At 34.4% G+C, this 25,906-nt stretch overlaps 4 protein-coding genes and 1 non-coding gene across 6 annotated transcripts; all 5 read right to left on the reverse strand.

Annotated features, from left to right (window-relative positions):
* Window positions 1–108: 108 nt before the first annotated feature.
* Window positions 109–2,711, reverse strand: LOC115702595 (pentatricopeptide repeat-containing protein At2g17525, mitochondrial). Its single transcript, XM_030630007.2, has one exon. It carries the CDS (start codon window positions 2,085–2,087, stop codon window positions 204–206), a length of 1,884 nt encoding a protein of 627 aa, XP_030485867.2. The 5' UTR covers window positions 2,088–2,711; the 3' UTR covers window positions 109–203.
* Window positions 2,712–2,852: 141 nt separating this feature from the next.
* On the reverse strand, window positions 2,853–5,141 carry LOC115702596 (protein PIN-LIKES 7). Its single transcript, XM_030630008.2, has 8 exons — window positions 4,717–5,141; window positions 4,518–4,597; window positions 4,298–4,422; window positions 4,101–4,222; window positions 3,770–4,024; window positions 3,605–3,703; window positions 3,409–3,509; window positions 2,853–3,325 (listed from the first exon to the last, which is right to left on the reverse strand). Exons 1-8 carry the CDS (start codon window positions 4,849–4,851, stop codon window positions 2,959–2,961), a joined length of 1,284 nt encoding a protein of 427 aa, XP_030485868.2. The 5' UTR covers window positions 4,852–5,141; the 3' UTR covers window positions 2,853–2,958.
* Window positions 5,142–5,699: 558 nt separating this feature from the next.
* On the reverse strand, window positions 5,700–5,772 carry TRNAK-UUU (transfer RNA lysine (anticodon UUU)). Its single transcript has one exon. It is a non-coding gene; the product is annotated as a tRNA-Lys (tRNA).
* Window positions 5,773–6,668: 896 nt separating this feature from the next.
* On the reverse strand, window positions 6,669–9,074 carry LOC115702594 (thioredoxin reductase NTRB). Its single transcript, XM_030630006.2, has 3 exons — window positions 8,887–9,074; window positions 7,277–8,368; window positions 6,669–6,883 (listed from the first exon to the last, which is right to left on the reverse strand). The coding sequence occupies exons 1-3, from the start codon at window positions 8,984–8,986 to the stop codon at window positions 6,813–6,815; spliced, it is 1,263 nt and encodes a 420-aa protein (XP_030485866.2). The 5' UTR covers window positions 8,987–9,074; the 3' UTR covers window positions 6,669–6,812.
* An 11,478-nt stretch (window positions 9,075–20,552) lies between these two features.
* Window positions 20,553–25,540, reverse strand: LOC115702592 (AT-rich interactive domain-containing protein 3). Of its 2 annotated transcripts, none has more exons than XM_030630004.2 (13): window positions 24,916–25,540; window positions 24,250–24,740; window positions 24,121–24,160; window positions 23,873–23,925; window positions 23,731–23,776; window positions 22,496–22,588; window positions 22,214–22,321; window positions 22,059–22,110; window positions 21,883–21,958; window positions 21,707–21,773; window positions 21,567–21,617; window positions 21,071–21,163; window positions 20,553–20,973 (listed from the first exon to the last, which is right to left on the reverse strand). In XM_030630004.2, exons 2-13 carry the CDS (start codon window positions 24,726–24,728, stop codon window positions 20,872–20,874), a joined length of 1,260 nt encoding a protein of 419 aa, XP_030485864.1. In that variant the 5' UTR covers window positions 24,729–24,740; window positions 24,916–25,540; the 3' UTR covers window positions 20,553–20,871. The 2 variants fall into 2 exon arrangements, with proteins under 2 accessions (XP_030485864.1, XP_030485865.1); XM_030630005.2 differs by having other exon boundaries at window positions 24,912–25,540.
* Between the last annotated feature and the right edge of the window lie 366 nt (window positions 25,541–25,906).

Raw genomic sequence — 25,906 nt, forward strand, 5'->3', positions numbered from 1 at the left:
TCTCATTTCAATCGACTTGTAAGAGTTATTTAGGAATGTTTGATCAAATTAGCATTTTAATATTGTTGTTCAAAGTATATTAGTTCAAGATTTTAGGGGTCTATGCTATGAAATGCCAAACTCAATAAATATTATTCCAATCACAGCAATATCACCACATGACATTAATCTTAATGGACAAAAAAACAAACAAACAAAGCAAATTAATTGTTTATTATGTAGTCAATCAACTTATTTACATGGAATATGTGGGGTGTGTCTTGATGATATAAACAAAGAAGCAATGAATTCCATTTAAAAAAACCAGGAACAATTCCATTTTCAATCATTTGTGTTAAAACTTTTGAAGCCATGTCAACATCTCCCTCTCTGCAAATGGCAACCATCACAGCATTGTAACTGCCTGCGTCGAGCCTGCATCCTCGTCCAACCATGTCTTCCATCAGCCTCACTGCACTATCACTTTTGCCTTGCCTGCAAAACCCGAGCACAAGCGCATTCAATGTTGAAGAAGTGGGAGAGGAGCAGCAGCCGCGGCTAATCATCTCGTTCATCAACTCAAATGCTTCCCGAACACACCCTTCTTCGCAAAAGCCATGAATCAACTGGCTGTAAACAACAGCACTTGGAGCTCCACCTTCTTCAACCATCTCATCATAAATGATCTTTGCATCCTCTACTTTCTTCTCCTTGCACAAGTCTAAAATCCTCAAACTCTTCTCAACAACTCTAGGAAATAATTTCCCCATGTTGGTCAGGAACTCAAGTGCTTCATCTGTTTGATTCTGTAAATACAGACCATATACAATACTGTTATAAGGACTGATTCGACCACACTCTCTGCTCTCCTCCATTAGTTGCAGGATCCGAAATCCATCTTCTGTCCTCCCTACCGAGCACAAACCTCTTATCAATGTATCATAAGTAACAAAATTCCTATTGACCCCATCTGTCACCATTTCATTAAACAAGTCCAGAGCTGAATCCAACATCTTATACTCACACAAACCAGATATTAACAAATTGTATGTCTCCACATTGGGAAGGCAGCCTTTAGTCTCCATCTCCTTAAAAACTCTATGCCCAACTCTCACTTTTCCAAAGGCAACAAAACCTTTAATTAAGGTGTTATAAGCAACAACATCAACTGTGCCTCCCTTACTCCCCCATGTCTCTAAAATCTCAACAGCCTCGGATACACGGCCCGAGCTGCAGAGAAGTTCCATCACCTTGGTTACAGGAACAATGTCCGGTACAAGTCCTGAAGAGTAGCACTTGTGCAGTAGCACCATAGCTTGTATCAAATTTTCTTCAGCACAATAAGCACAAATGAGGACATTAAAGGTGACATCACTAGGCTTTTCTATCTCATTCATCAAACTCCTTGCCCTGCCCACTTTCCCATTCTTGCATAGAGCATGAAGCAATGTGTTGTAGATGATGGCATTGGGAGTGACTCCCTTGGTGGATTTGATCAGTTGCAGAAGCTTAAAAGCATCAGCAATTCGATTAGTGGAGCAGAGTCCTTTCATCAAAATCCCAAAGGTGTAATCATCCCCAACAACTCCAGTAGCCATCATCTTCTTCCTGTAAAACTCTCTAGCTATGTCTATGTTGTCCTTGACTAGAACATTGAGAATGGAGTTGTAAATCTTGAGAGAAGGCTTTCCATGAAACCTGGAAACAAAGTTAAGGACTTTGATGATAATTTGTGGGGTTGTTCGAGCTCTAGCAAGTCCTCGAATGAGAGTGAGGAAGATATCTTCATCAGGGGGTGAGCCAATGGATGTGGGCATTTCGTCGAGCAGGTGGTGGACAGTGTCGAAACGGCGAAAAGTACAGAGCTTGTGAATCAAAGCTCGGTAAGTGGATTGAGAATGGGTGAAGTTGGGGAGTTTGGATGCCCATCGGAAGGTTTGGAGAGCTTGGGAAGGAGATGGTTGGTCTAGGATGAGGTGAGCAATGTGGTGGTGGGTTGGGGGTGGAATGGAAGATGAAGAGAAAGATTGAAGACAAAGATTGAGACTTTTGAGGGAAAGATTTGGTGGGTTGGGGTTAGATTTGGATAGTATGTTCTGTATGGGCATCGAATGCTTAGTTCTTCAAACACAATATCTCAACAACTGAACTCTGCTCTTCTCTTCTCTTCTCTTTGTCATTTGTTTTTAAAGAATGAAACTACAAATTACTAATAAGGAACCAATTATAATGTGCCACATGCTTTGCAACCATGTATGACTACCCTAATGAATTAACCATTGACGTTTTCTGTCCTAATTTGTGGACAAATTTACGGTCCTAATAAAGGACACTCAATATTGTATTTTCCTTTGAAACAGTAGAAATAGCAATGTAGTAATGATGTGAAGTTTATTCAAATTCTGTAAATGTAATGATGTGAGCCTTATTTAGTGCTTAACTTTCCTTGTTTATTATAATGTGCAGGAATAATGATGGAACACGATTCTCACATCACACATTGATGGAAATAGGAGGGTGTCTTTGTCTGGTTTCTTAATGATATTTATGATAATATTAGCTATCATTATGCTTGTATTTATCACAAATGGAAATTGGTCAACAATAATAACAACTCAAGTACTAGTTGTAATTGCTGTTCTCAGTGGTACCACCTAATTATGAGATTGATTATTACCATTTGGTCCCACTTACATACTACAAGACAAGTGATGAGGTTCTATTATTGGTAAACAACTACACATTTGTTTTGTATGATTTGAAGATTTGACAATTTTGGGTGTTGCAGAAAAATTCAAGAGATGCTTGTGTGTCAGCAGCAGCCTTTTGTACGACCCAATTAGTTTTAGTCCAAGACTAGTTAAATATTAGTATTTGTTCTGCTTGGAATTTAGTATTAGCTAGTAATAAATTTATATATGTTCTTAACTACAACAACTTATATATAATAACACATAACATATATGTATAATGTGTGATTTAGTGATGTGACAAAATGGAAATGTAAATGGTGGACCAAATGGTGAGAGCAGGAGCTGCCAGCAAATAGGTCCAGAGGAAGAGGAGTGAGCATTCTTCTTGGGCAACATTGAAGAGTTGTGTCATGGTACTAATATTCATGGCTGGAGGAAGTGTGAACTGCAGCATTAACAGGTACAGAAACAAAGGGTCTGAGGGCAACAATCCAAGTTGGTTTGCTCCTTTAACTATCAAAATCCCAATCCCAGGAAGTAGTATGTACCGGCTGCAAATCACTCCTATCAATACCTTTGCTTTTATACTTGTTTTGTTACCATGAATGAGGTTCCCTCCTAGTAAAAGGGTGATGCATGGTTGTGTTCCATCCCTGCACATCCCACACATGTACACATTCACATCCAAACTAAGTCAAGTCTTAAGTCATAAACATAAACCAGATTATCAGATTACCCCAGCAATTGAGCCGAGCCTTGGATCACACGCAGCGGTGCATTTGGGCCAATTATCAGATTTTTGAGCCACTTGGTTGCCCCAAACAATAGTCCCACAAACTGAGGCAGAGGCAGAGACACCCCACCATTACTCAACATACATTATCAATTTCAACAACATTACATATATGTATGGCAATGAAGAAATGACTGACCACTGCAATGGTTGGGGGTGCCAATAACTCCTCTCTTATCATGTGAAGAATTTGACCAACTCTACTCCCTGATGATAATGATGATATGTGCTCTAGTTCCTGTAGTGACTTAAACAATTACAAATAAGGAAAAGAGGAAACCAAGAAAGGGGTGACATGACTTACAGTAGTTGTTGTAGTAGTGTTGATTTCTGATACTATAAAATCAAGATGATGATGATGATCATCATCATTATTATCCTTGTTGGTATTGGTAAGAAGGTGAGTTTGGTGATCTCCATCTAGATCTGCATTGGGTGTCTTTGTGATCTCCTCCTGTTGGGGCTGAGCTTGAGATTGGGATGCTTCTAGTGCTTTAAATTTTATAGATGATGTTCTAATAAGGTGATAAGTGTAAGTCCAGATGTAAAACCCACCTAGCTGCAGAGAACTTATAAATCATTATGAATTCAGATAGTAACTAGTAACTAGTAACTAGTAACTAGTAATTACATACTGCCATAGAGAAGGATGCATAGGAGAGAGCAGCAGAACGGCATTTGTTGGTGTCACCAAATGGGGTTCCAGTTTCGTTGCAGATAGCAGGCACAATTATGATCACCAGGTTACCCAAGTTACCTATTCATTCATTCATTCATTCATTCATTTGGATATTATAGATATTATAGATATAAGAGAGTTTGATTTAGGTACCTGCAGAGCAAGTGGCTATGATGAGACCTTCAAGATGAGGTTTAGGCCTTGTAATCTTCACCACTATCCATCCAAGTATCCCTCCTATTACAAAGGTAAGCAAGATATTGAGTGGCATAAACCACCTGCACCACACCACACCACTCTTACTTTTAGTCTCTTACTATATATGAACAAACATATTTAATAACAAAAAACATATGTTATTATGTATGTCTACCATGAAATAAGATCTTCAAGAGTAATGGTCTGAACTAGACTGGCGAAAATGTAACAAGGAGAGAAAACCACGAACACAAGCTGCATATCCATTCACATGATACATATCAAATTAATATATGATAAGTAACATAGATTGATTGATTGATTGATTGATTATTATTACATAAAATAAAACACAGAGATATGGGCTTTAATACCTTGTTCAAGGAAGATAACATATGAAGAGGAAGAAGATTAGAATAGTGAGAAGCCAAGAAAGCTCCAATCAAACTCACTATCAGAACTTCTAAGATGGGCATAGAGGCCACTTCTAACATATTCCAGAACCCCATTTCGTCCAACTTAACCACTTAACTCTCTCTCTCTCTCTCTCTCTCTCTCTCTCTCTCTCTCTCTCTCTCTTATACTCAATTTCTTCAGTAATAATTAAATAAAGATAGACCCTTTGTCAAAAATAAAATGAAAAATAAAGATCCAAGATATGTGGCGATGCATACTTATAGGAAGTAACCATGCAAGTAGTACTCTACTAATTTGTCATTATTTCATGAATCACATCTACACTTATGTCACCTGTTTTTTATATTCTTTTCCTTTTTTAACTTCTTTCTTTGGATGTCTGCTGATAATTATTTTTTTGGTACAATTATTATAAATACATATGAATTTGTTCATGGAATCATGTTAAAATCCTCCTTTTTCTTTTTTTGAATAAGCTAAAATCCATCTTTTTAGAACATGGAAGTTAGTATTTTTTATTTGGAAACTCCTGACCAGACTAAATAAATATAATACAATATAAATTGGAAATCAATAACTTTCTAATGTTGATAAACTAAAATATTCCAAGAGTGATATATATATTTTAATCTCTTAATCATGATGATTGTGGGGTCATACACCATGTGAGGTGAGTCCCACCTATTACCTAAACACTCTATCTAGTATTTGGTGTTATCTTTAATTACACCATTTAAAAAAAATGAAAGGTACAATTAGACTGTCAAAATAAGAGATTAACAGTTACAGTATGTAGCTTTTTGTTTCACATTAGGCTTGATTGATTATTGATCATTAATTAGATCCCATTCTTATCCGTTTGGTTATATTGGTTTCCTGCAAAAAGAAGTATGCATCGTCTTTATCACTTACGTTTGGAAAAGAAATTCTAAATATTGTACGCCGTCTGTGGGAATCGAACCCACGACCACGTGGTTAAAAGCCACGCGCTCTACCGGCTGAGCTAAGACGGCTTGTGCCAATTAATTGGAACAGTCTTATTAATATACATTTATTTTTTTGAATAAGATAACCACTTAAGGGTGTTCCTCCAATATTTTTAGGCCTATCCGATCTAATTATATATTGAATATTAGATTTTACCATCCGATCCAATTAATTTCAGTCATTCAATCGATCCAATATCTATTGGATATTGGATTGGATCGGTTCTATCCGTTAGATGTATTTCACATATATTTATTGATTTAATTTAAATTCATTCAATATTTTAAATATAGTATTTTTTGGATCAGATCGGATCCATATAATATTTTATTTTAAATTAGTATATATTGGATTGAATTTGATCCATCTAATCTAAGAAAAAGAGAAATTTTAATATTAATTTTTATATATACATATATTTTACGTATAACAATATAAAATCTAATTACTCATCCAAACTAAATAAAAATATTAATTAGTTCGATTAGATGTTGAATGTATTAGATTTATAGTCCGTTGTAATTAAATCAGTCGGTTGTCATTGAATTTGATGATTTATGCAGACCCCTAAATACCATTTATTAGTTTGTAGAAATGTCCAAGAAATTAACACAAACCCAAAATGGCTTCTACAAAATGTTCACTGCTTTCTTTAAGTTATTGAACTCGAGGTTCTTTTAAAAAAAGAAAAAATTCTATAACATAACCAAATAAAACAATGGTATTGGATTGAGGATTTTATTTGCTTTAATACGTTCAAATAATGTATTAATATTTCTTTTTCATTCTTTTCTAAAGAAATAAAGTATCAATAATCATTATTGGGAATCATCTAGTTTGGTTTTGACGAATATTATGAAGAAAAAGGTGATATATTCAAATGCAGTAACTATAACTAACTAGTAAGAAGCACAGTAGTAGATTGAAGATGAAAATAAAATCCAATTGAAATTGCTTCTTTTGAATACAAGAAATAATAGTAACAATAATGGAGAAGTTACATTAATTATGAGTGTAAAGTGACTTAAGAAGACTAAAATTTGCTTCTAGGCATAGGTAGTACTAGTCAGTCAGTCTTGTCCTGCTGTGATCCAATCTCTTGCAAGTAATGCTCCGCTTCCAATGCTGCCATGCACCCTGCATTTCGAATCCCAATCCCAAACAAAATTCTCTCATCAATCATCAACAATCATGTATATGTATATGCACTTTCCCTCTCAAACTCCATAAACAAATTCAATAAACAACTTGTTTGCTTTGTTTCTGTTTCTGTTGTTCTTCTCTTAACATAAAACAAGAGAATAAATATGCATTCTTTCTTGGCTATGCTTCCTAGATTCAGAGAGTACAATAATGCATAGACAATAGTTCGGGACTAAGATCCTAAATAGCCTTCTTTGTTTTGTTTGCTAAAACACAATGTACTATCTCATCCATAACAAGTTCAATTTAATTCAATACACAACTTCATTAACAACTTTCTAACTATTAACATAAAACAAAAATGAAGAAGAAGAAGAAAGAAGTTACCAGTCCCGGCAGCTGTAACAGCCTGCCTATACTTCTTGTCCTGAACATCACCAGCTGCAAAAACTCCACGCACACTGGTCACAGTGCTACCTGGCTTGGTGGCAACGTACCCATCTGAGTCCAGCTCAAGCTGACCATCCAAAAACTTGGTGGCAGGCTCATGCCCAATTGCAAAGAACAGTCCAGACACCTTCAAATCACTCACTTCACCACTCACTGAGTTCTTGATCTTCAACCCACCCAGATTATTCTTCTTATCTCCCTCTCCGTACGCCTCCACCACCGCAGAATTCCACACCACTTTGATCTTAGGGTTACTCAGAGCTCGATTCTGCATAATCTTCGAAGCCCTGAAGCTGTCCCTCCTGTGGATTATGTACACCTCCGATCCATACTTGGTCAAGAAGTTAGCTTCCTCCATCGCCGAGTCTCCTCCACCAATCACCGCAAGTGGCTTGTTACGGAAGATTGGGGCAGCACCGTCGCAAACGGCGCAGGCCGAAATCCCACGGTTCCAGAATCCGTCTTTTCCCTCACCCGATCCGGCGAACTCGAGTCTTTTGGCAACAGCGCCGGTTGCGACGATGACGGAGTCGGCAATAACGGTCTTGGAATCGGAGAATATCTTAAAGGGAGTTGCGGAGAAGTCAACGCGAGAGACGGTTTCGGTGAAGATTTGAGTGCCGAATCGGAGAGATTGGCTACGGAATCGGTCTGTGAGTTCGATTCCAAGGATGCCATCTGGAAAGCCGGGAAAATTCTCGACGTCGGAGGTGGTGGTGAGCTGGCCACCGGGGGCGATGTCGTTAGCCATCCAACCCTCGAAGAGAATAGGGTTGAGCTCGGCACGAGCAGCGTAGATTGCGGCAGTGTGGGCTGCGGGGCCACTTCCGATGATGCAAAGCTTGGTGGTGAGAGTGTTGGGAGCATCCATGGCGATGGCGGAGGAGGAAGAAGAAGAAGTAGCAGCAATGGCGGCGGTGGTGGAGGTTGAAGCAACAAAGGAACGAGCTTTTTTGAGAAGAGAAAAGAGAGTTTTTTGGTTTGGGCGGAAACTCATTTCTATTGGTATACACCTCTCTTCATATTCCCCTATTACACAAATTAATAATTATTTCTTTTTTATTTAACAAAAGATATCGCAGAAAAACAGATTTAAAATTGATTTTTTTTGTTTGAAAATTCTATAACGCACATGGAGTCTTTACTACTATATTTTTTTTATTTATTTTGGCATTCCAAAAATTCAAAATAATTTTTTAGTTTAAATTTTTTTTATAATTATTTACGTTATAGTTATTATAAATATTCTATAAAATTTTAAAAAATTTAACACGTTAAAAATAAGATTCAAACAATTTATATGTTTTCTAAGATTTTTCAAATTTTTTAAAATTTTGCTAAATATATTAAATAACTATTAGGTAAATGATTATGAAAAAATTAGTTGGAATGCTATGGATTGACTCATTTTAGGGGTATTGTAGAAGCACACCCCATATAAAAATAGAATGTGTTGTATTTTGTTATAATTAAAAAAAAAAAGGCGCGAAAGATGAAAATGGAAACAAATTTTGGTATGAAATGAAAAGCAAGACATAATTACTTACTGTTTTTGTTGTTGTTGTTTTTGGAGGAAGATGTTGAGGTTGTTTTGGTTAGCTTTGGGCCTCGGTGATTAAGGCCCATACAACAAGAGGAGCATTCCATTATTCTTGGTTTTGTGGTTGTGGTTTAGAAGAAAGACAATGAATGAATTGTATTATGAAATTATGAATTTAGGATCCAAACAAAGAGGAGGACGAGGAAGATTGAGTTGAACAAGTTAATGTTATTCCATAAATGATAGAAAGAAATGTAAGAAGTTGTAACAAAGTATCTCTATTCTCTACTCTCATTCTCATTCTCATCATTGCTTCTTTCCTTCAACACCTCACAAAACACATTCTCCACCCCATTCAATCAACCCCACTTTGGCTACTCCTTTGCCTTCTTTACAAATCCCACTTTACATTTTTCTTAAGTTTTTTCACTCCATCATTCCACTAACTTAAAATCATTTGTAATGTATGCACTTAATTGTTTTGGTTGCCCAAGCTTTAAATTTTTGTTTTTGGATTCTCAAAATGTTGGAAAATTGTTGTGCAGAATAACTAAAACAAAATACAATTCATGCCAAATAATATAAAGGACAAAATAAGATTATTCAATGAAAGACTTAAAAATTGTGATATATTTGATATAAAGAAAATTTTTATGATATATTTATATTAATTTTTAACATTGTACTCCAACGCACAATTGCAGAACTTTAATGCAAAATTTAATATTTTTTAGGTGATAACTTTATCATAAATTTTAGGAAATATATTCATTTAGTATCATGTAATTATACGAAAAATATATTTAGTATCTTGTATTTTCAATAATACTTATTTGGGACCTTATATTTTAAAATTGTACATATTTGGTACCCTAAAATAAATTAACATAATTTTATTGATTTGACCAAACAGTTCTCAATTATATGTAATTAAATAATTAAATTTGAATTCAGAATTTATAAAATTGAAGGTAGTTTGATTGTATTGATAAAATTTTATCACAAAATTTTGAGTTTAGGATACCAAATATGTATGATTTTAAAACACAGGGTACCAAATAAGTATTATTAAAAATACAGGATACCAAACTTGTATTTAGATGAAAACATAAGGTACCAAATGTGTATACACTCTAAATTTTGTTATGTAAGACAATAACGAAAATAATATAAATGATTCATGGTTAATGCTATAGCTAGATAAACTGATAAAATACTAAAAGTGGTATAAAAATAAATAATAAAGTTGTGCATTTATGATAATGCAAACTTTACAATAGTAAATATTGCGCTAAATTTAGCACAAAATTTACTATGTGCTAAATTTACATTACTATTTTACACGTCATTGAAGCATAAATTTTGCTAAATGAGTTATATTATAGGTTTACACCACTTATCCATTAGAGATGTTCTAAGGTTACAACTTAATAGCTTTACATCACTTATTTGCATCTCTAACACTTGTGTCTGACTTCAACTTGAATATTTTATTTTCTGCGCCATTAAAAATCCAATCTCTTCCCTTGCGCTCCCAAACACCATTGTACATCAAATAGTCAAACAGAGTTGACCCTATCAATTTAAAAAAAAATAAAATAAATACCACAAAAAATATCTACAAAATGTATAAATCAAACACACGTCATCGAACGCATATCGAGTACCATCGAACATGCATCATGAAGCACTCAAACAAACCGCACAACTTACCTTGGATCGAATATGCATCGTGTAACAATTGAACATGCAATATAAGTAATCTATATTGAGCTCAAGATATCATCCCTAACCTTTGAAAATACTAATAATCAAGTAAGCATTGAACACATATTAAATGCGTCAAATTTTACACAAAAAATGAGAGAAACCTAGGGTGCGTTTGGAAAGCCACAATGTAATTGGATTTGTGTGTAATTGGAGGTAATTACATAATTTGACATGTTTGTCTGACCATGTAATTACACTGTAACTGTGTAATTGGAAGTAATTGAGGGGTTCCAATTACACTCTCCAATTCTCATGGCCCCCCATGAGAATTGAATGTAATTACACTGTGTAATTACTAAAAACTTTCCATATTAAACATTAGCTATTAAAGAAAAATTATTTTCCTATGTAATTACTAACTATTTTGCCAAACAAGATATTAGGAATTCATATGTAATTACCACCTTATATCCAAACACACCTTGCATTTTAAAATATAGTGTAATTACTAAACTGTGTAATTACTACCCTAGTAATTACCCTACCTAGTAATTACACAATTACTTCCAAACACACCCCTAGAAAATACATATCTAATTTCCTAGCCAACAAATCGACAAAATACACAACTAAATGTATATAAAAGGAACAAAACAACAATATACTTGAATAAAATTAACATTAACAACAAATATAACATAAAATTGTTGGGTTTTATGCTCTAAATAAAACTCTATTTCAATGTAATCCATTTTATTCAACATCAATAAAGAAACAGAAGTATTTTTCATTCATTTGTATATGTTTTGGTTCACCTTATCAATTGTTTGTCTATTTGATTTATAAATTCATTTGAAACCCTTTTTCACATACTTGATCCTGTTTATTGTGTTGTCAACACTTTGGAAAGTAAACATGACTATATGAATAAAGATTTCTAGATTTATCAGACACAGGGTTTTACTGATATGATAATCTACAAAAGAGTTTACTTGCATTTGGAGAAATGCTATGTTCTTTCCAGAGCATTGGTTAAAGTAAAGCTCAGGTTGGATGCATGGAGTATGCATCGGAAGGGACCGATATTGTACTTTGACTTAGATTTATTAAACTTACTGTAATATCTATTCAAGTCAATATCGCCTAGTTGATCCTAGATCAAATGATCTTAATCTTGTTATGATTAGGCTCAATCTCAAGAGGTTATTCGTGTTCTTTGATTTGTTAGTTAAGCCTACTTTTGGGTCAGGGTGATACGTACATTTTGGGAACACGGTAATGCAATTGAGTGGGAGCGCTAACATAAACATGGAATCTATAGCTTCTATCTGGCGAATAGTAAGTAAAGGATGATCTCCTTTGAGCTTGACCAAACGAAAATAAATGGTGGAGTACTCATTTCACATAAGCTGAAATATTATTTATACGGGGTTAAGTGTTTTAAGGATAAAATACATTGTAGGATGTAACGGTAATCTAATCCATTTACATTGTAGATCATTCATATAGAGGATCATTGATCAAATTAGGATTATAATAATGGATAACTAATGATGTGTCTATATGGTGGAACATATAGAGCATTCTATATACTGAGAGTGCAATTCTAAGTTCTACACGTGGATTCAACGAAGAATTAATAAGTTAGTGAATTTAGGTTATAAATTATTGATCTGCTTATTGGAAGCTCGGTTATATAGACTCGTGGTCCCCCCACTAGTTGAGATAATATTGCTTGTAAGACTCATATAATTGGTTTTGATTAATCAATTATAATTCTCAAATTAGACTATGTCTATTTGTGAATTTTTCACTAAGTAAGGGCGAAATTGTAAAGAAAGAGTTTTAGGGGTATATTTGTTAATTATGATACTTTGTATGGTTCAATTAATAAATATGATAAATGACAATATTATTTAATAATTATTTATAGTTATTAAATAGTTAGAATTGGCATTTAAATGGTTGAATTAGAAAATTGGCGTTTTTGAGAAAATGAAATGCAGAAATGATAAAACTGCAAAATTGCAAAAAGTGAGGCCCAAATCCACATTGCCTGGGCCGGCCACTTTTATAGGGTTTATCATCTAATATTTTCATTATTTTAATGCCAAATAATTCAAACCTAACCCTAGTGGAATGCTATAAATAGATAGTGAGTGCTTCAGGAAATTTACACTTAACTTTCACACTTTCCTTCAGAGAAAAACCTGAGCCTTCTCTTTCTAAACCCTAGCCGCCACTCCTTGCTCTTCTTCTTCCTTGAAATTTCGAACCACTTAGTGATTAGAGTAGTGCCTACACACAGCAAGTGATACCTCAATCATAGTGAGGAAGATCGTGAAGAAAGACATTCAACAAGAAGGAGTTTCAGCACTAAAGAAGGAGTGAAAGAGATCCAGGTTCAGATCTTGATAATACTCTGCGACATAAAGGATACAAAGGTTAGAGATCTGAACGGAAGGAGTCATATTATTCCGCTGCACCCAATGTAAGGTTTCTAATACTTTATATGTGTTTATTTCATAATCGTTTTAGAAGTTCATATTTAGGGTGTTAATCAACATACTTGTGAGTAGATCTAAGATCCTGATAAAATAATTTCCAACAAAAATCACATACTCATTTCTAAAACCTTAAAAATTTTGACATTTGCCTCCTGTCTCTACAACAAAGTTATGATAAGACTCTTGCTTCATAAAAAATTGTTCACCTTTCACTAAAAATGACCCCAAAAATTGCTCAAATGGAAAAGTGTTTGGGTATGGTGAAGAGAGAATTTGGTAGTGTTTATCGAGATTTTTGAATATCAATAAAAATGAGAGCTAAGAAATTAAAAATATTAGTAAAGGATGGAGATGGAGATTTTTACGTGGTTCAGGTATTAATTAACCTTGATTTATGAATCACTTGTATTTGGTCGAATAACCTTGATGTATTATAATGGGGTTTCCAAGCTTAAGAACCCTAACTTTTTGCTATATTATTTTTTCACTCTTCAGATTCTAACCCTTTACATGAAGGTATAAAGAGATATTTATAGGCTAGGAGTCAAGTCCAGTGACCCGCTAGGATTTTTGTATAAATTAGGCCCACTATTGAAATAAATACATGACTTAGAGCCCACCAGTAGAATTCTAGCTCGTGGGGCGAAGGTATTCGTATGCCTGGAGACCACGCAGTCTGCGATAGATGTCCAATGGGCGTCACACATGTGTTATGTGGAGATGTGATGTTGGACAAAGGAAGGTTTTCCTTTTGGTGTTGCGTGCACTATCATGCTCTGACACAAGGGACAAGCCCTGATTCAAAGGGAAACCATGTCACTGTTGGGTTTTATGCCCTAAATAAAACTCATTTCAATATAATCATATTTACTAATTAATAAAGATCAGAAATAACATTTTATGTTGCATGGTTCACATGATTTATCTCATGATTATGTTTAATGTATAAATTCTATTAAGTCCAGAACATATGTATTTGTTTATGATTATAGTGTTGTCAGCACAGTGGAATATAATCATGTTTATATGTTCGAAAGTTTAATTCCTTGATTTGTCAGTTCACTGGATTTAGACTGGCATGATAATCACCGATAGGTATTCTTACACCTTGGATAAGTGTTATGTCCTCTCCAGGGTATTGGCTAAAGTTTACCAGTATCGAATGTATGGAGTATACATTGGAAGGGACCGATATTGAACTTTGATTAGATATGTTAAATTTATCGTAATATCTATTCAATTCAATATCACCTAGTTGATCCTAGATCAAATGATCTTAATCCTGATATGTTTAGGTTCAATCTCAAGAGTATTATACATGTTCTTTGATTTGTTAGTTAAGCCTATTTTCGGGTCAAGGTGATACGTACATTTTGGGAACATGGTAGTGCAATTGAGTGGGAGCGCTAATCATAGATATGGAATCTATAGCTTCTATAGGTATTTAGAAGTGAAACGATGATTTCCTTCGAGCTTGCTAAATAGAGATAAATGATAGAACGTTCATTTTAGTGATTATATTATTTCACTAAAATATCATTTATAGGTGGCAGGTATTTTAAGGATAAAATACATTGAAAGGGTGTAACGGTAATTTTATCCCTATGCAATGTTGATCATCTATAGAGGATTATTGATTATTAGGTGTAAAGACCGCTTAGTTTAATTTAGAAATTAGCAGTTAATCATGTTTAATTATGAAATTATTTATAGCTATTTAAATAATTATTTATACTGTTATTATTGAATTCTGAAATGCATTTTATGTCATTTAGTAGTTTTCATAAGTTTGCATTTCCGGTGCCCGGTAACATGGAACTCGGTGTTTGGCTCAGTAAAATCACAACTTAGTATGTTAGTAGTGTGGGACGGATTTTTTTTAGACATTGGGAATGTCGGGAATGGTCGGGAATTTAGAATTTCCCAAAAATACCCCTTTAATGTTATTTATGTGATTTTAGTGTGAAGGGGCAAAATGGTCATTTTGCCCCATTTATGTTTTGTCCTTTAGTGGACTTTATTTGGTAAAAATATGTGAGTAATGGCTTTTTCTTTGGCTGATATTAAGAGTTAAATTAAACATTTCATTTTCCTCATTATTCAAAATTTCAAACTTAGAAAAAAATAGAAAATTTCAAGCTCTCTCTCTCTCTCTTTTCGGCCAAGCTTAGGAGCTGCTAGGGCTGGGTTTTCTTGTTTGATTCAAGTGGTTTTCAGCAAAATCAAAGTAATTCTAGTGGAGGTAAGCCTTGCTCTAGCTCCTTTTCTTGTTTCTTGGAAATTTTGGAAGAATTTTATGATGATGCATGCTTGATTTTGATATGTTCTTGCTGCTGTGATTTGTTGTTATTTTCAGAGGATTAGTCTTGTTATTTTAAGTAGGTTAGAGCTAGTTAATGCATGGTATTTTGCTTTGATTCAAGATTTGAAGTTTTTAGCTCAAAAATATGATTTTTCAAAGAAATATCTTGAATCTATTGTTTACTTGCTGTTGATGTTTGCTGCTATTCTCAGAGGTTATTTTATGCATGATTAAGTAGATTTGGGCTGAATTGAATGCATGTTAGTGGGGTTTGATCAAGTTTGAGTTTAGAACTCAAAGCTTGATGCTTTAATGGTGGTTTTGGTTTGGTTGCATGAAGCTTGGTTTTTATGCTTTAGAATTGTTCTTTAGGGTCTAAATAGCAAGTCTGGAAGTTTTGGTATTGTTTGGATTGGATTTGTGCAATATGTGAATTTTTGAAAAGTTCCTGCGAGGCAGATCAGTTGTGCAACGGAATTCGGATGAGGGTTCGAGAATTCTCGAACCTAGATTCGGTTGCGGAAACCCAGGTCTCTTAGGTTGGGGAATTTTCAAGAACCCTAGTTTTCCTTGTTTTTATGTTTTTTGGGGTATTGCCATGCTTTTTATCGATAGAGAAACTTTTAGTTCCTAGTTTAAGTCCCCGGGAAGTGATTTAGCGTATCACTTATAGTGTTGTGATTTTTATGGTTTAGGAGCCTGTAATCCGCCGCGCAGATAGTTCCAGTCAGGTTGGCACACACTTTGAATTCGGAATTGAGGTAAGATTAGTATAACAGTATGCATATATAGATTACATGTTTAGCGTGCATGTAGGAAGCCTGTTAGATTGCATTAGATATGTATGTTGGCTTCGAACCATCCGACTGTGTTATTTTACAAGTTTAATTAAAAAGCAAAAATTTTAATTAATCACGTTTTCTATAAACCTCGTTGATTAGCAACGAGCTGCACAGTATGTTTAAAAATCACGTAATACGCCTATGCTAGTTAGGGTGTTACATTAGGATTATAACAATGGATAATTAATAGCGTATTTATATTGTGGAACATATAGAGCGTTCTATATGACTGAGAGTGCAATTCCAAGTTCTATGCGTGGATGCAACAATGAATTAATAAGTTAGTGAATTTACTTGGTAAGTTCTAGATCTACTTATTGGAAGCTCAGTTATATAGGCCCATGGTCCCCATACTAGTTGAGACCATACTGCTTGTAAGACTCAGTTAATTAATTTTAGTTAATCAATTATAATTCTAAAATTAGACTATGTCTAGTTTATGAATTTTCACTAAGCAAGGGCAAAATTATGAAGAAAAGAGATTCTAGGTCTTATTTATTAATTGGAAGACTTTATTAAGTCTAATTAATAAATATATTAAATGATAATATTATTTAATTATTAATTTTTAGTTATTAAATAATTGAAATTGACATTTAAGTGATTAAATTAGAAAATTGACATTTTTGAGAAAATAGGATGGAAAAATGACAATGGCAAAATTGTAAAGTGGGCCCATTATCCAATCTAGGGTCGGGCACACTAATGCAATTTACCATTTATTTTTCTATTATTTTAATGCTAATTAAATCTAACCTAAACCTAGGTGGTTACCTATAAATAGATAGTGATGACTCACACTCACACTGAATAGTTTAGATGAAATTCACTTTCAGAAAATTGAGCCTCCTATTCTATATCATAGCCGAAACTACCATTCCATCTCTTTTCTTCTTAAATTTTATTCAGCCTTGAGTGATAGAGTGAGTGCCCACACACATCAAGTGGTATCTCAATCATAGTGTGGAAGATTGTGAAGAATCCAATCAACAAGAAAAAGAATCAGACACAAGGAAGGAGAGAAAGAGATCTAGGTTCAGATCTTGATAATGCTCTGCTACAGAAAGGAATCAAGGGCTAGAGATGAACGGAAGGAGTCATTATATTTCGCTGCACCCAATGTAAGGTTTCTTAAACTCTTATGTATTTATTTCATTGTTTTAGAAATTCATATTAGGATGTTAATAAAACATACTTGGTAGTAAATCTATATCCTGGTAAAATATTTCCAACAGTCACCCTATACCAGGCTTCCGAGGTGCCTCTTAGAGCACCTTCTCCGGATATGTCCCTATGTTCATCTGGAAGGTTTCTTTTATTCCATCTCGTGAATGCAGGAGACATTGGATCCAAGTAAGCCTCTATCTGGAGGCGAGTCTTTTGGGCTAGAGGTAGGCTTGGGCCACCTCTCCGTCTAGGCTAGATCTATCCTTGTAGAAAGGTGTTGGGCCGAGCCGTCATGAGCCAATCCTACTTTGGAAACGCTACGTGTCTCGTCTCTAGAAACATAGATAACATGTAGGATTTAGGAAGAAAGAAAAAGAATAGAAAGTGGGATTATAGCATCTCTAATGGAGTAGTAAATAAGTGGTGTATTGTTATTTTTTAGCACTTCTCAATAAAAAGCTTCTCCAATAGTGTGCTATAAGTTATGCCAAGTTTAACACATGTTAAAAATTGGGCCAAATTTGGCACACAATAAATGCTACTTTTTTAATTACATTTTTACCATTAATCATTAATGAAATACTTTAATACATATATTTTATTTACAATATTGTTATTAGTAATTTTTTTTAAATATTTAATTTATTATTTGTCATTAATGATACTTTACTTTTTAGACCAATAGACCTCTTAAAATGTTATTGTGCATTGGAGTAACATAGCAAATATTGTGCTAAATATAAAGTTTGTTTATTTTTTGTGCCAAATTTAGCACAATATTTACATCTTGCATTGGAGATGGTCTTATGAGAGTATTTTGAGGTTTAGGTGAACATGTGGTAATTTTTTAGAGGGTGACAAAATGTTAAATATTTTTTAATTTTAGTATTAATTTATACATTAATAATCAAATTAACATGTCTTTAATTTATTTATATGTACATGATTCTCACATGATATTTTAAATTTGAGTGGAAAAAGACAGACATTGAGTGTTGATGAGGTCATGCATACATGAAATTTTGTTAATATAGATGTGGCTAGCTAATATTGATTATTCAATTCAAACAACACCCATTTTTCTTTTTCTTTTTAAAATTTTTCGGCTAAAGAAGAGAAGAGATGTGTAATTAGTCAAAGTATTAAAAGCGTGTTAGGTTGTTAATAATAATATTAATAATAATAATGATTGATTGTTCAACTCTCATCCCAATAACTTGAAAACATTTTACACCTACTACCTTCCCTTTCCTTTCCCTAAAGTCTAAAGTCTAAACCCATATTATTTATTTTAATAACAAAAAAAATGTAATTATATATGATAATTGTGATAATTAATTATTTAATTAATGTTCATGTTCATCCACCGCAAAAAACAAGCCCCCACCCCCCATAATTAAATATATATAATATATAAGAAAGGTGGCCATTTCATTTCATTTAATATATGATAAAGAAAATTCATTGTCATTCTCAAAAAATTGCATTTTAATTGAAAAGAAGACAATATGTACAAACATTAGATTTAAATAGAACAACAAAAACAAGTGATGATGATGATGGTGGTGGTGGTGATTTAATATTAAAAATTTGATTGATTATACACAAATTAAACTTAGTAATAAAAGATTGTAAAATATTAATAATTAATTAAGGATGAGAATGAGGATGATGATCAAGAGAAATAGAAGTACGTTTAATGAAGTCTAAGCAATCTGCAATGGCTTCGGCATAGAATGAGTTAGAGCGTTGAATGATATGTCTGCTCTTGTAGTTGTTGTAGTAACCGTTGCTGTTGTAACTGTTGTTGTTGTTGTTGTTGTTGTAACTGTTGTTGTAACTTTTGTTGTTGTTGTTGTTGTGGAGTTTGATCTTCATCATCATCACCTCCTCCTCCTCCTCCTCATAATTATGACTCTTCTTAGTCTTTTTGTTGTTGTTAATTAGGAAAAGAGAAAGAGAGTACTTTCTCAATAGCCCGAAGAAGGTTGTGAATCTGGCACGTAATCTTGACACTGTTAGTCTCTTCATGTGTAGCCTCAACCCTCTTCTTCTACTACTACTACTACTACTGCAACTGCAACTGTTATTCCCCACTACCTTGCTATAGTACCTCATGATCTTCTCCAATAATGAATAATGAATAATGAAGGAATGATACAACAATAAAGAGAGAGAGAGAGAGGAGTGAAGACCTATATATTTTGGGATGATGCTATGCTATGCTATTATTTAATAAAGAAGTATAAGAGAGAAAGAGAGGTTTTGGTGGTGGTATGGTGGGGCCTCCACTCTCTCAAAAAACACCAAAAAATAAAAAAAGAAGAGGCTGTTTTCAAATTAGGTGACTTTCCTAAGGAAGCAGCCTATTTTGTTAGACCAATTTCATATTACTATTATAATAAGATATTTGCTGTGTGGTGTGAGACAACACAACACATACACACTAAAATCATATGGATTTTGTGTGATTGCATGTCTTTCTTTCCCTTTAATTGCCAATATGTTAATTCTCTTGTAACCAACACAACACAACACTACACAGCACAGGAGAGAACAGATCAGATAGATAGATAGATATTCTGTTGGTCCAACAAAGATTGACTTTCTTCTTTTTGGTAAGAGTGGCTAACCTTTCTTCCACCTTCCAAACAACATCACAGGGAAGGAAGGACACACCTCACCTCACACACTCACTCTCTCAACTTCTTGCCCTGTTTTTTGGATACTAAACATACATATATTATAATTTATAAGAACAAAAATATAAGTATGGGATTAACCACAACCTCAACCACCACCACCTACACTACTCTACACTACACAACGCAGCACAACTTCACTAGAAAGAAAGAATTCTATTTAGATAAAAACTAAACAAGGGAATAAGGGATCTCCCATCCCAATATAACTTATCAAAAATCAAGTCCTATTGACCAATATCTATTCCATTTCGTAAAAACAATTAACTAAATATAACTTTAAAAACGACACATGAGGTGTGGCTAGTCTTATGAGATGAGATGACCAAGATAAACGTGTCATTAGTCAAAGCCCTCCAAGTGGCATCCCTTTTTAATTTAATTAAACTAAACTTTTGGGAGTTGACCTCCCTGCCTGCCATTCATTCCCCTTTGCTAAAAAATTGTCCAAATCAAATGGTTCCAAAAGAAAGAAATACAAAGTATTCATTCTTCCACGGAATAAAATGTACAAATTATTCAAAACATAAATAACGTTTAAATGTGAACAAATTACACAAATGAAGTTGAACTACAAAGCACAGTTAGGCCTAAACTAAACTATAACTGGGTCGAGGTCTGAGGTCTGAGGTTACCAACGCAACATCATGCTAAAACTCCTCCTGTTTCTACTTTAGACTTTACTATTATTGGGGTTGGAGAGACCGGAACAAAAAAATAAAGAAAGGTGGTTTGTAAGGAACAATCAATCCTTATACGTTGCTACTCCGACAACTCAAATGGAACACGAATAAATAGTTGCCCGTGCAGAGTCACCACTGCCGATGTTTGATGTGGGTCGATTCTTGATGGCAGGCTCACGACCTGATAACACAAAAACAAACCCATGTTTCTCTTATGAAAAATCATACTTATTTGAAATAAAATACATCAGAAGCAAAAGAGGAGACAAATATTATACCTTCTTGAAAGGTGTCACACCCCACGGATTGTCAGCATGTTCGGGTTCACCACTTATAACCAGCCGTCCCGCAGGATCAGATTGGACTCGCACCTGAGGTTGAGTATCGTACAAATAAGATAAGAAAATGGATGGTTGACCAAATATGTGACGTGCACAAGCAAGAAGAGGTTATCATTTCTCCACAAAGTCAAACTTTGAAGAAGCAAAATACAATTACAAGCCTATTAATTTTTTATAAATCATGTGGAGACACACACACTAACAGGCATCTACATTTCTAATCCTCTCAAAAGAGTCCAGCCATTTAAAGCACAGAAAATCTCAATATAATCACCCAATGCAAAAGTCAAGGCAAAAGGAAGGGGAAGTTTGCTAAAGGCAACTTGCCGACATAGCGGTTGACAGAATACAACAACAAATTTATTAAAGATTTCAATGTCAAAGAATATCTATAAGGAGAAGAACTAGAAATTTATTAAAATGTAAAACTTACCTCCTCGCGTAGAAGTCCTGGAACTAATGCATATACCTCAAAGCAATCTTTCTGTTATACATCACAAATCCCATTCTAATTAGCTCTTAGTTTTCGGAAACATAATAATTTCATCCAAACAACAGGTATTTGGAACTTACAGTTCTTTGCACATTGATCTTCACCCATTCAGCTGGAGGTCCAGCATCAACCACTGCAATGTCCAACCTAACCATACAGAATCATAAAAACAATAAATTCAATGCAACCTTTGCCATAACCCCGCCCACACAACAAATTCTTGATGTACTCAGTAAAATGTAACATGAATCTTAACTGAGACTTTGATGCTTTAGTGCGTGCTGCTTTTACCACGTGATCTGTGTAAGGAGGCTTCTTACGTTTAAGTAAACCTGGTGCCAATGTACAAAAGATTTTAATTATTGAAAATTTATCAGTAGTCATAATGCAAACACTGTTTTAGGCAGTCAGTTCTGTTGAGCGGTCATATACCTATATTTTTCAGTTGTTTTTCACGCTTCTGCATGGATATAGAACTTTTGTCCTGAATAAAGTTGCAAATGTGTAATTATGTTATTGAAAAGTTGTTAAGGGAAAAATAAAGTAAAAAACAATCAGCACAAGAACCCATATATCCACCACCGTACTTTAATAATGGGGTCACTGACTTCACCATTACCAAGAAGACGCTGTGAGTGCCAACCCTGCATAGCACGTGCAGCAGCATCCCTTCGTGCTCTACCTGAACCTGAAGCCTAATAGCAAGGGAGTAAGACACACACACACATATAGCGAGAGAGAGAGAGAGAGAGTTCAAAGAAACTAAAGTATTAGAAGTTAGCAACAGATTTAGACCCGTAAATCTCTAGTGGGTAAACTTCACTAGGAATCTTAGTACTAGATAATCAAAAGTCAAAATCAGAACTTACCTGAGTATCAACAATGACAGGCTCTGCATGGGAAGAAACAGGTATATTAAGCTCACCTCCACTTGTTTTATGCCTTTCATAATCCAAGAGTGCCTGAAAAATCACAAAATAGCAACATTTCGAACTAATAAATGTAAACCCAAATAGGTACTAAACTATTTTTCAGAAGATCAAAGACTAGAGAGGGTTCAAAACATAGAGTTATAATAAATAGAACACATAGGATTTTTTTACCAAACTATGACTATTGTAGAGTTTTAATCCCCTTGTAAAATAAATTATCTAAACTATAGTTTGAATTACAAATATGCCCCACCCCGTCAGTTGCATTTCATTCATTTTCTCTAACCATTTTCTAATGTGGCCACTGGCCATATGTATACTTACAATACAAGCGTCTATTTAACTAATTTTAACAAACTGAAATCAAGTACAATAGTGTTAAGCATGCACACATTAGCTCTAAGAAAAAATACAGATTCTCAGAGTTTGTCATTAGACTAATATGTCTGCATAGATTTTTCACCGCGACTCTTGAGCTGCACCAGATTAGTACTAGGTCAGTGCACATTTGCAATTATTTCTATTGTTCAGGGGATTTTTTTCACAAAAAAATAAAAATAAAAAGTTCAGAGGACAAAACTATACAAGATTCATAGTTCAGGATAAAAATAAATAAAAGTCAGAAACAAGGGTCCAAGGTTCCAATACATATATGTCAAGCACCAAAAAATGGTAGTATGACATTTTTCAGGAATTCAGGCTTCAGATTTATGCCATATGTTCCTATACAATAGCAATTATAAGTCAATTATTCAAATTAGAAACAACTCAAATTTGTTTCTCTTCATCAGTTCATGTCCGTATGTAATAAAGAAAGAACCCCGGATGATGAACCAGTGATAAAGTAGAATGTTTGCCATTGATTTTCTTTTCTTGCCCATCTGTTAAATTAGCCTAGCTGGAGTATGAACCCAAACTTCTTAAACACAACAGACACACCCAACCACATGTAATAAAAAATATATTCCAGTTAAAGTATAGTAATATTATATTTATTTTTCCTTCTACACTTTTCAATAAGATCACGAACTGTGGACTTAAGACATTTTTCAAGACAATGCGAAAGATGTTAAATTTGTAGTTAACACAATGTCTCGACACACTGTTAGGATGTAGTAGACTAAATGCAAGCACTTCCGAAATTCCAATAAGTTCAACCATTCTGAACTCACCTTCTCATAAAAACCACGAAATGTCCAAGAAACTGTTGTGCATGTCCTGCAGAAGGATTGAAAGAGAGATTATCTAATTAAAAAGAGCCAGTAATAAGAATTTAATTATACATTAAGAATAAGAATATGCATTTTTTCTTACTTTGGGGGTTTGAAGGACTCCCCCACTTGCCGCCACAGCTTACATGTAGTCACCTATCAAAAAGTAAGCACAGAGTTTGAATTATATCTATTGATGAACCCCAATTAAACTATTAATTCAAATGTAATTCCCCTATGATCCATAAGTGTCCAGTTCCAAAACTCTCCACCACATATTTACATTACAATACATGTAATTTTGAAATTTTAAGAAGTAAACTAATCAGCAGAGAGAGAATAGTGACATACCTTGTCATAGCCACCTAATTTAGTCACAGCTCTCCAAAGCCTATCCCAAATATAAAACAAATACACAATTAGAAAATAAAAAATTAAAAAAATAGAATTAAGAGATGCAATAAACGAGCACAGACTCACTTGAGGCAATTTAGACCTTCTCCATAGAACTTGGGAGGTTTGAATTCCATGGCCCTCTCTCTAAAGAAATTTTCGAGCTCCTTCATAAAGTTTGACTGGTCCTCTTCTGTCCCTGATTCATTTCCTTCATACATGTGTTGGTCTAAAAGAAAAGCGTGTTTTGAGGTGGGCTCAGCTATAAGAACACCATTTCCATTTCCATTTCCATTTCCAGGTTCAGGTTTCATATCAGAAGAGGATTTAGAAACAGGCTCATCTCCAGGTTGGTGAAGAGGTACTTCAGAAGCTTCAGTTTTGGGTGGAAGTGGAAGTGGAAGAGGGGTGTGAGTAGGAGAAACAGCAGTTTTTTGTTCATCCCGAGGTTGGTTTTGATCTTGGGCTGGAGTTGGAGTTTGAGTTTCAGTTTCCAAAACCAGACTAGATTCTTCTTGTCCATGCCCAACACCGTCATCTTCGTTCTTCTCCTTGGAATTAGTCATATTTTTTTTTTACTATTGAGACAATAAATTAAACAAGGTTGAGACTTTAAAATTTCATCTAAGAAGAAACAAAGCAGTGATTTTGAAATTGTATATTTTTGAATCAGATTAGGTTCATGTGCAGGTGGGAATTTCGTAAAACAAAAAAAGATTGGAACTTGAAAGAGGGAATAACGTAGGTACCTACCTGGTTGAGGTTGATTGTCGGGAGAGAATTAAAGCAGGTCCACCAGAAGCAAGCAAACACAGCCGGTGAATGGTAAAAAAACCCTATTTTTTGTTGTTGTAAATTGAAAAGGAAGAAGAAGAAGAAGAAGAATGTGTGATTGTATTGAAACTGCGTTTGAATTTTGTGGATAGTCTACTCTCATAGATACATTCACATCATCATCATCATCATCATCATCATCGTCATAATAATAATAATCACAAATTCATATTTTTGGATTTACATTATCAAACGGATTGTAATTTCAATACCAGATCACGACGTCGGCAACTCTCGGTCCCGCAACTCTCTCTCTCTCTCTCTCTCTCTCTCTCGTCAAAGTACTAAACAAGTTATTTCTATTCTAACCCTTCAACTTATAAAAGTCTTGCAATTCAGTCCTTCAACTACAAAATGTTACAAGAAAGTCCCTTATTACTAATTTCTACTCTCCACTAGATAAGAGATTGTGGTAACCAATATCATTATAATGTGAGGAGACAAAAAGGTTGGATTGGATCGAATGCCCACGTAAACTTAATGGTGTAATTTACTACTAGATGTCATTATAATGAAATTGATGAAATTATTGAATTCTAATATTTTAGTACATTTTATTGTATTGTGTTATATTATATTATATTATATTATATTATATTAACATTAACTAATACAATATAATATTTGGTATTAATTTGTATTAACAATTTGTCTAGGATTACATTAACTTTACCATAAACTCGACCCCAACTCGTTTGGAGTCTGGGGCCGGGTCGAGATTCAATATCTAGGGCTGGGTTGAGATCCAAGATCTAGGGCCGGGTCAAGGTCAGGGTTTGGGGCCAAGTTCGGGTTCGGGTCCTGGTATGATTCAAGGTTTGGGTCCGAGGTTGGGATCTAGGTCCGAGTCCGAGGGCCGGTTCAGGTCTAGGTTTGGGTTCAGGTCCAAAGTCAGGGTCCTGAGTTGGGT

This window comes from Cannabis sativa, chromosome X (assembly GCF_029168945.1).
Source record: "Cannabis sativa cultivar Pink pepper isolate KNU-18-1 chromosome X, ASM2916894v1, whole genome shotgun sequence".
NCBI classification, from domain to species: domain Eukaryota; kingdom Viridiplantae; phylum Streptophyta; class Magnoliopsida; order Rosales; family Cannabaceae; genus Cannabis; species Cannabis sativa.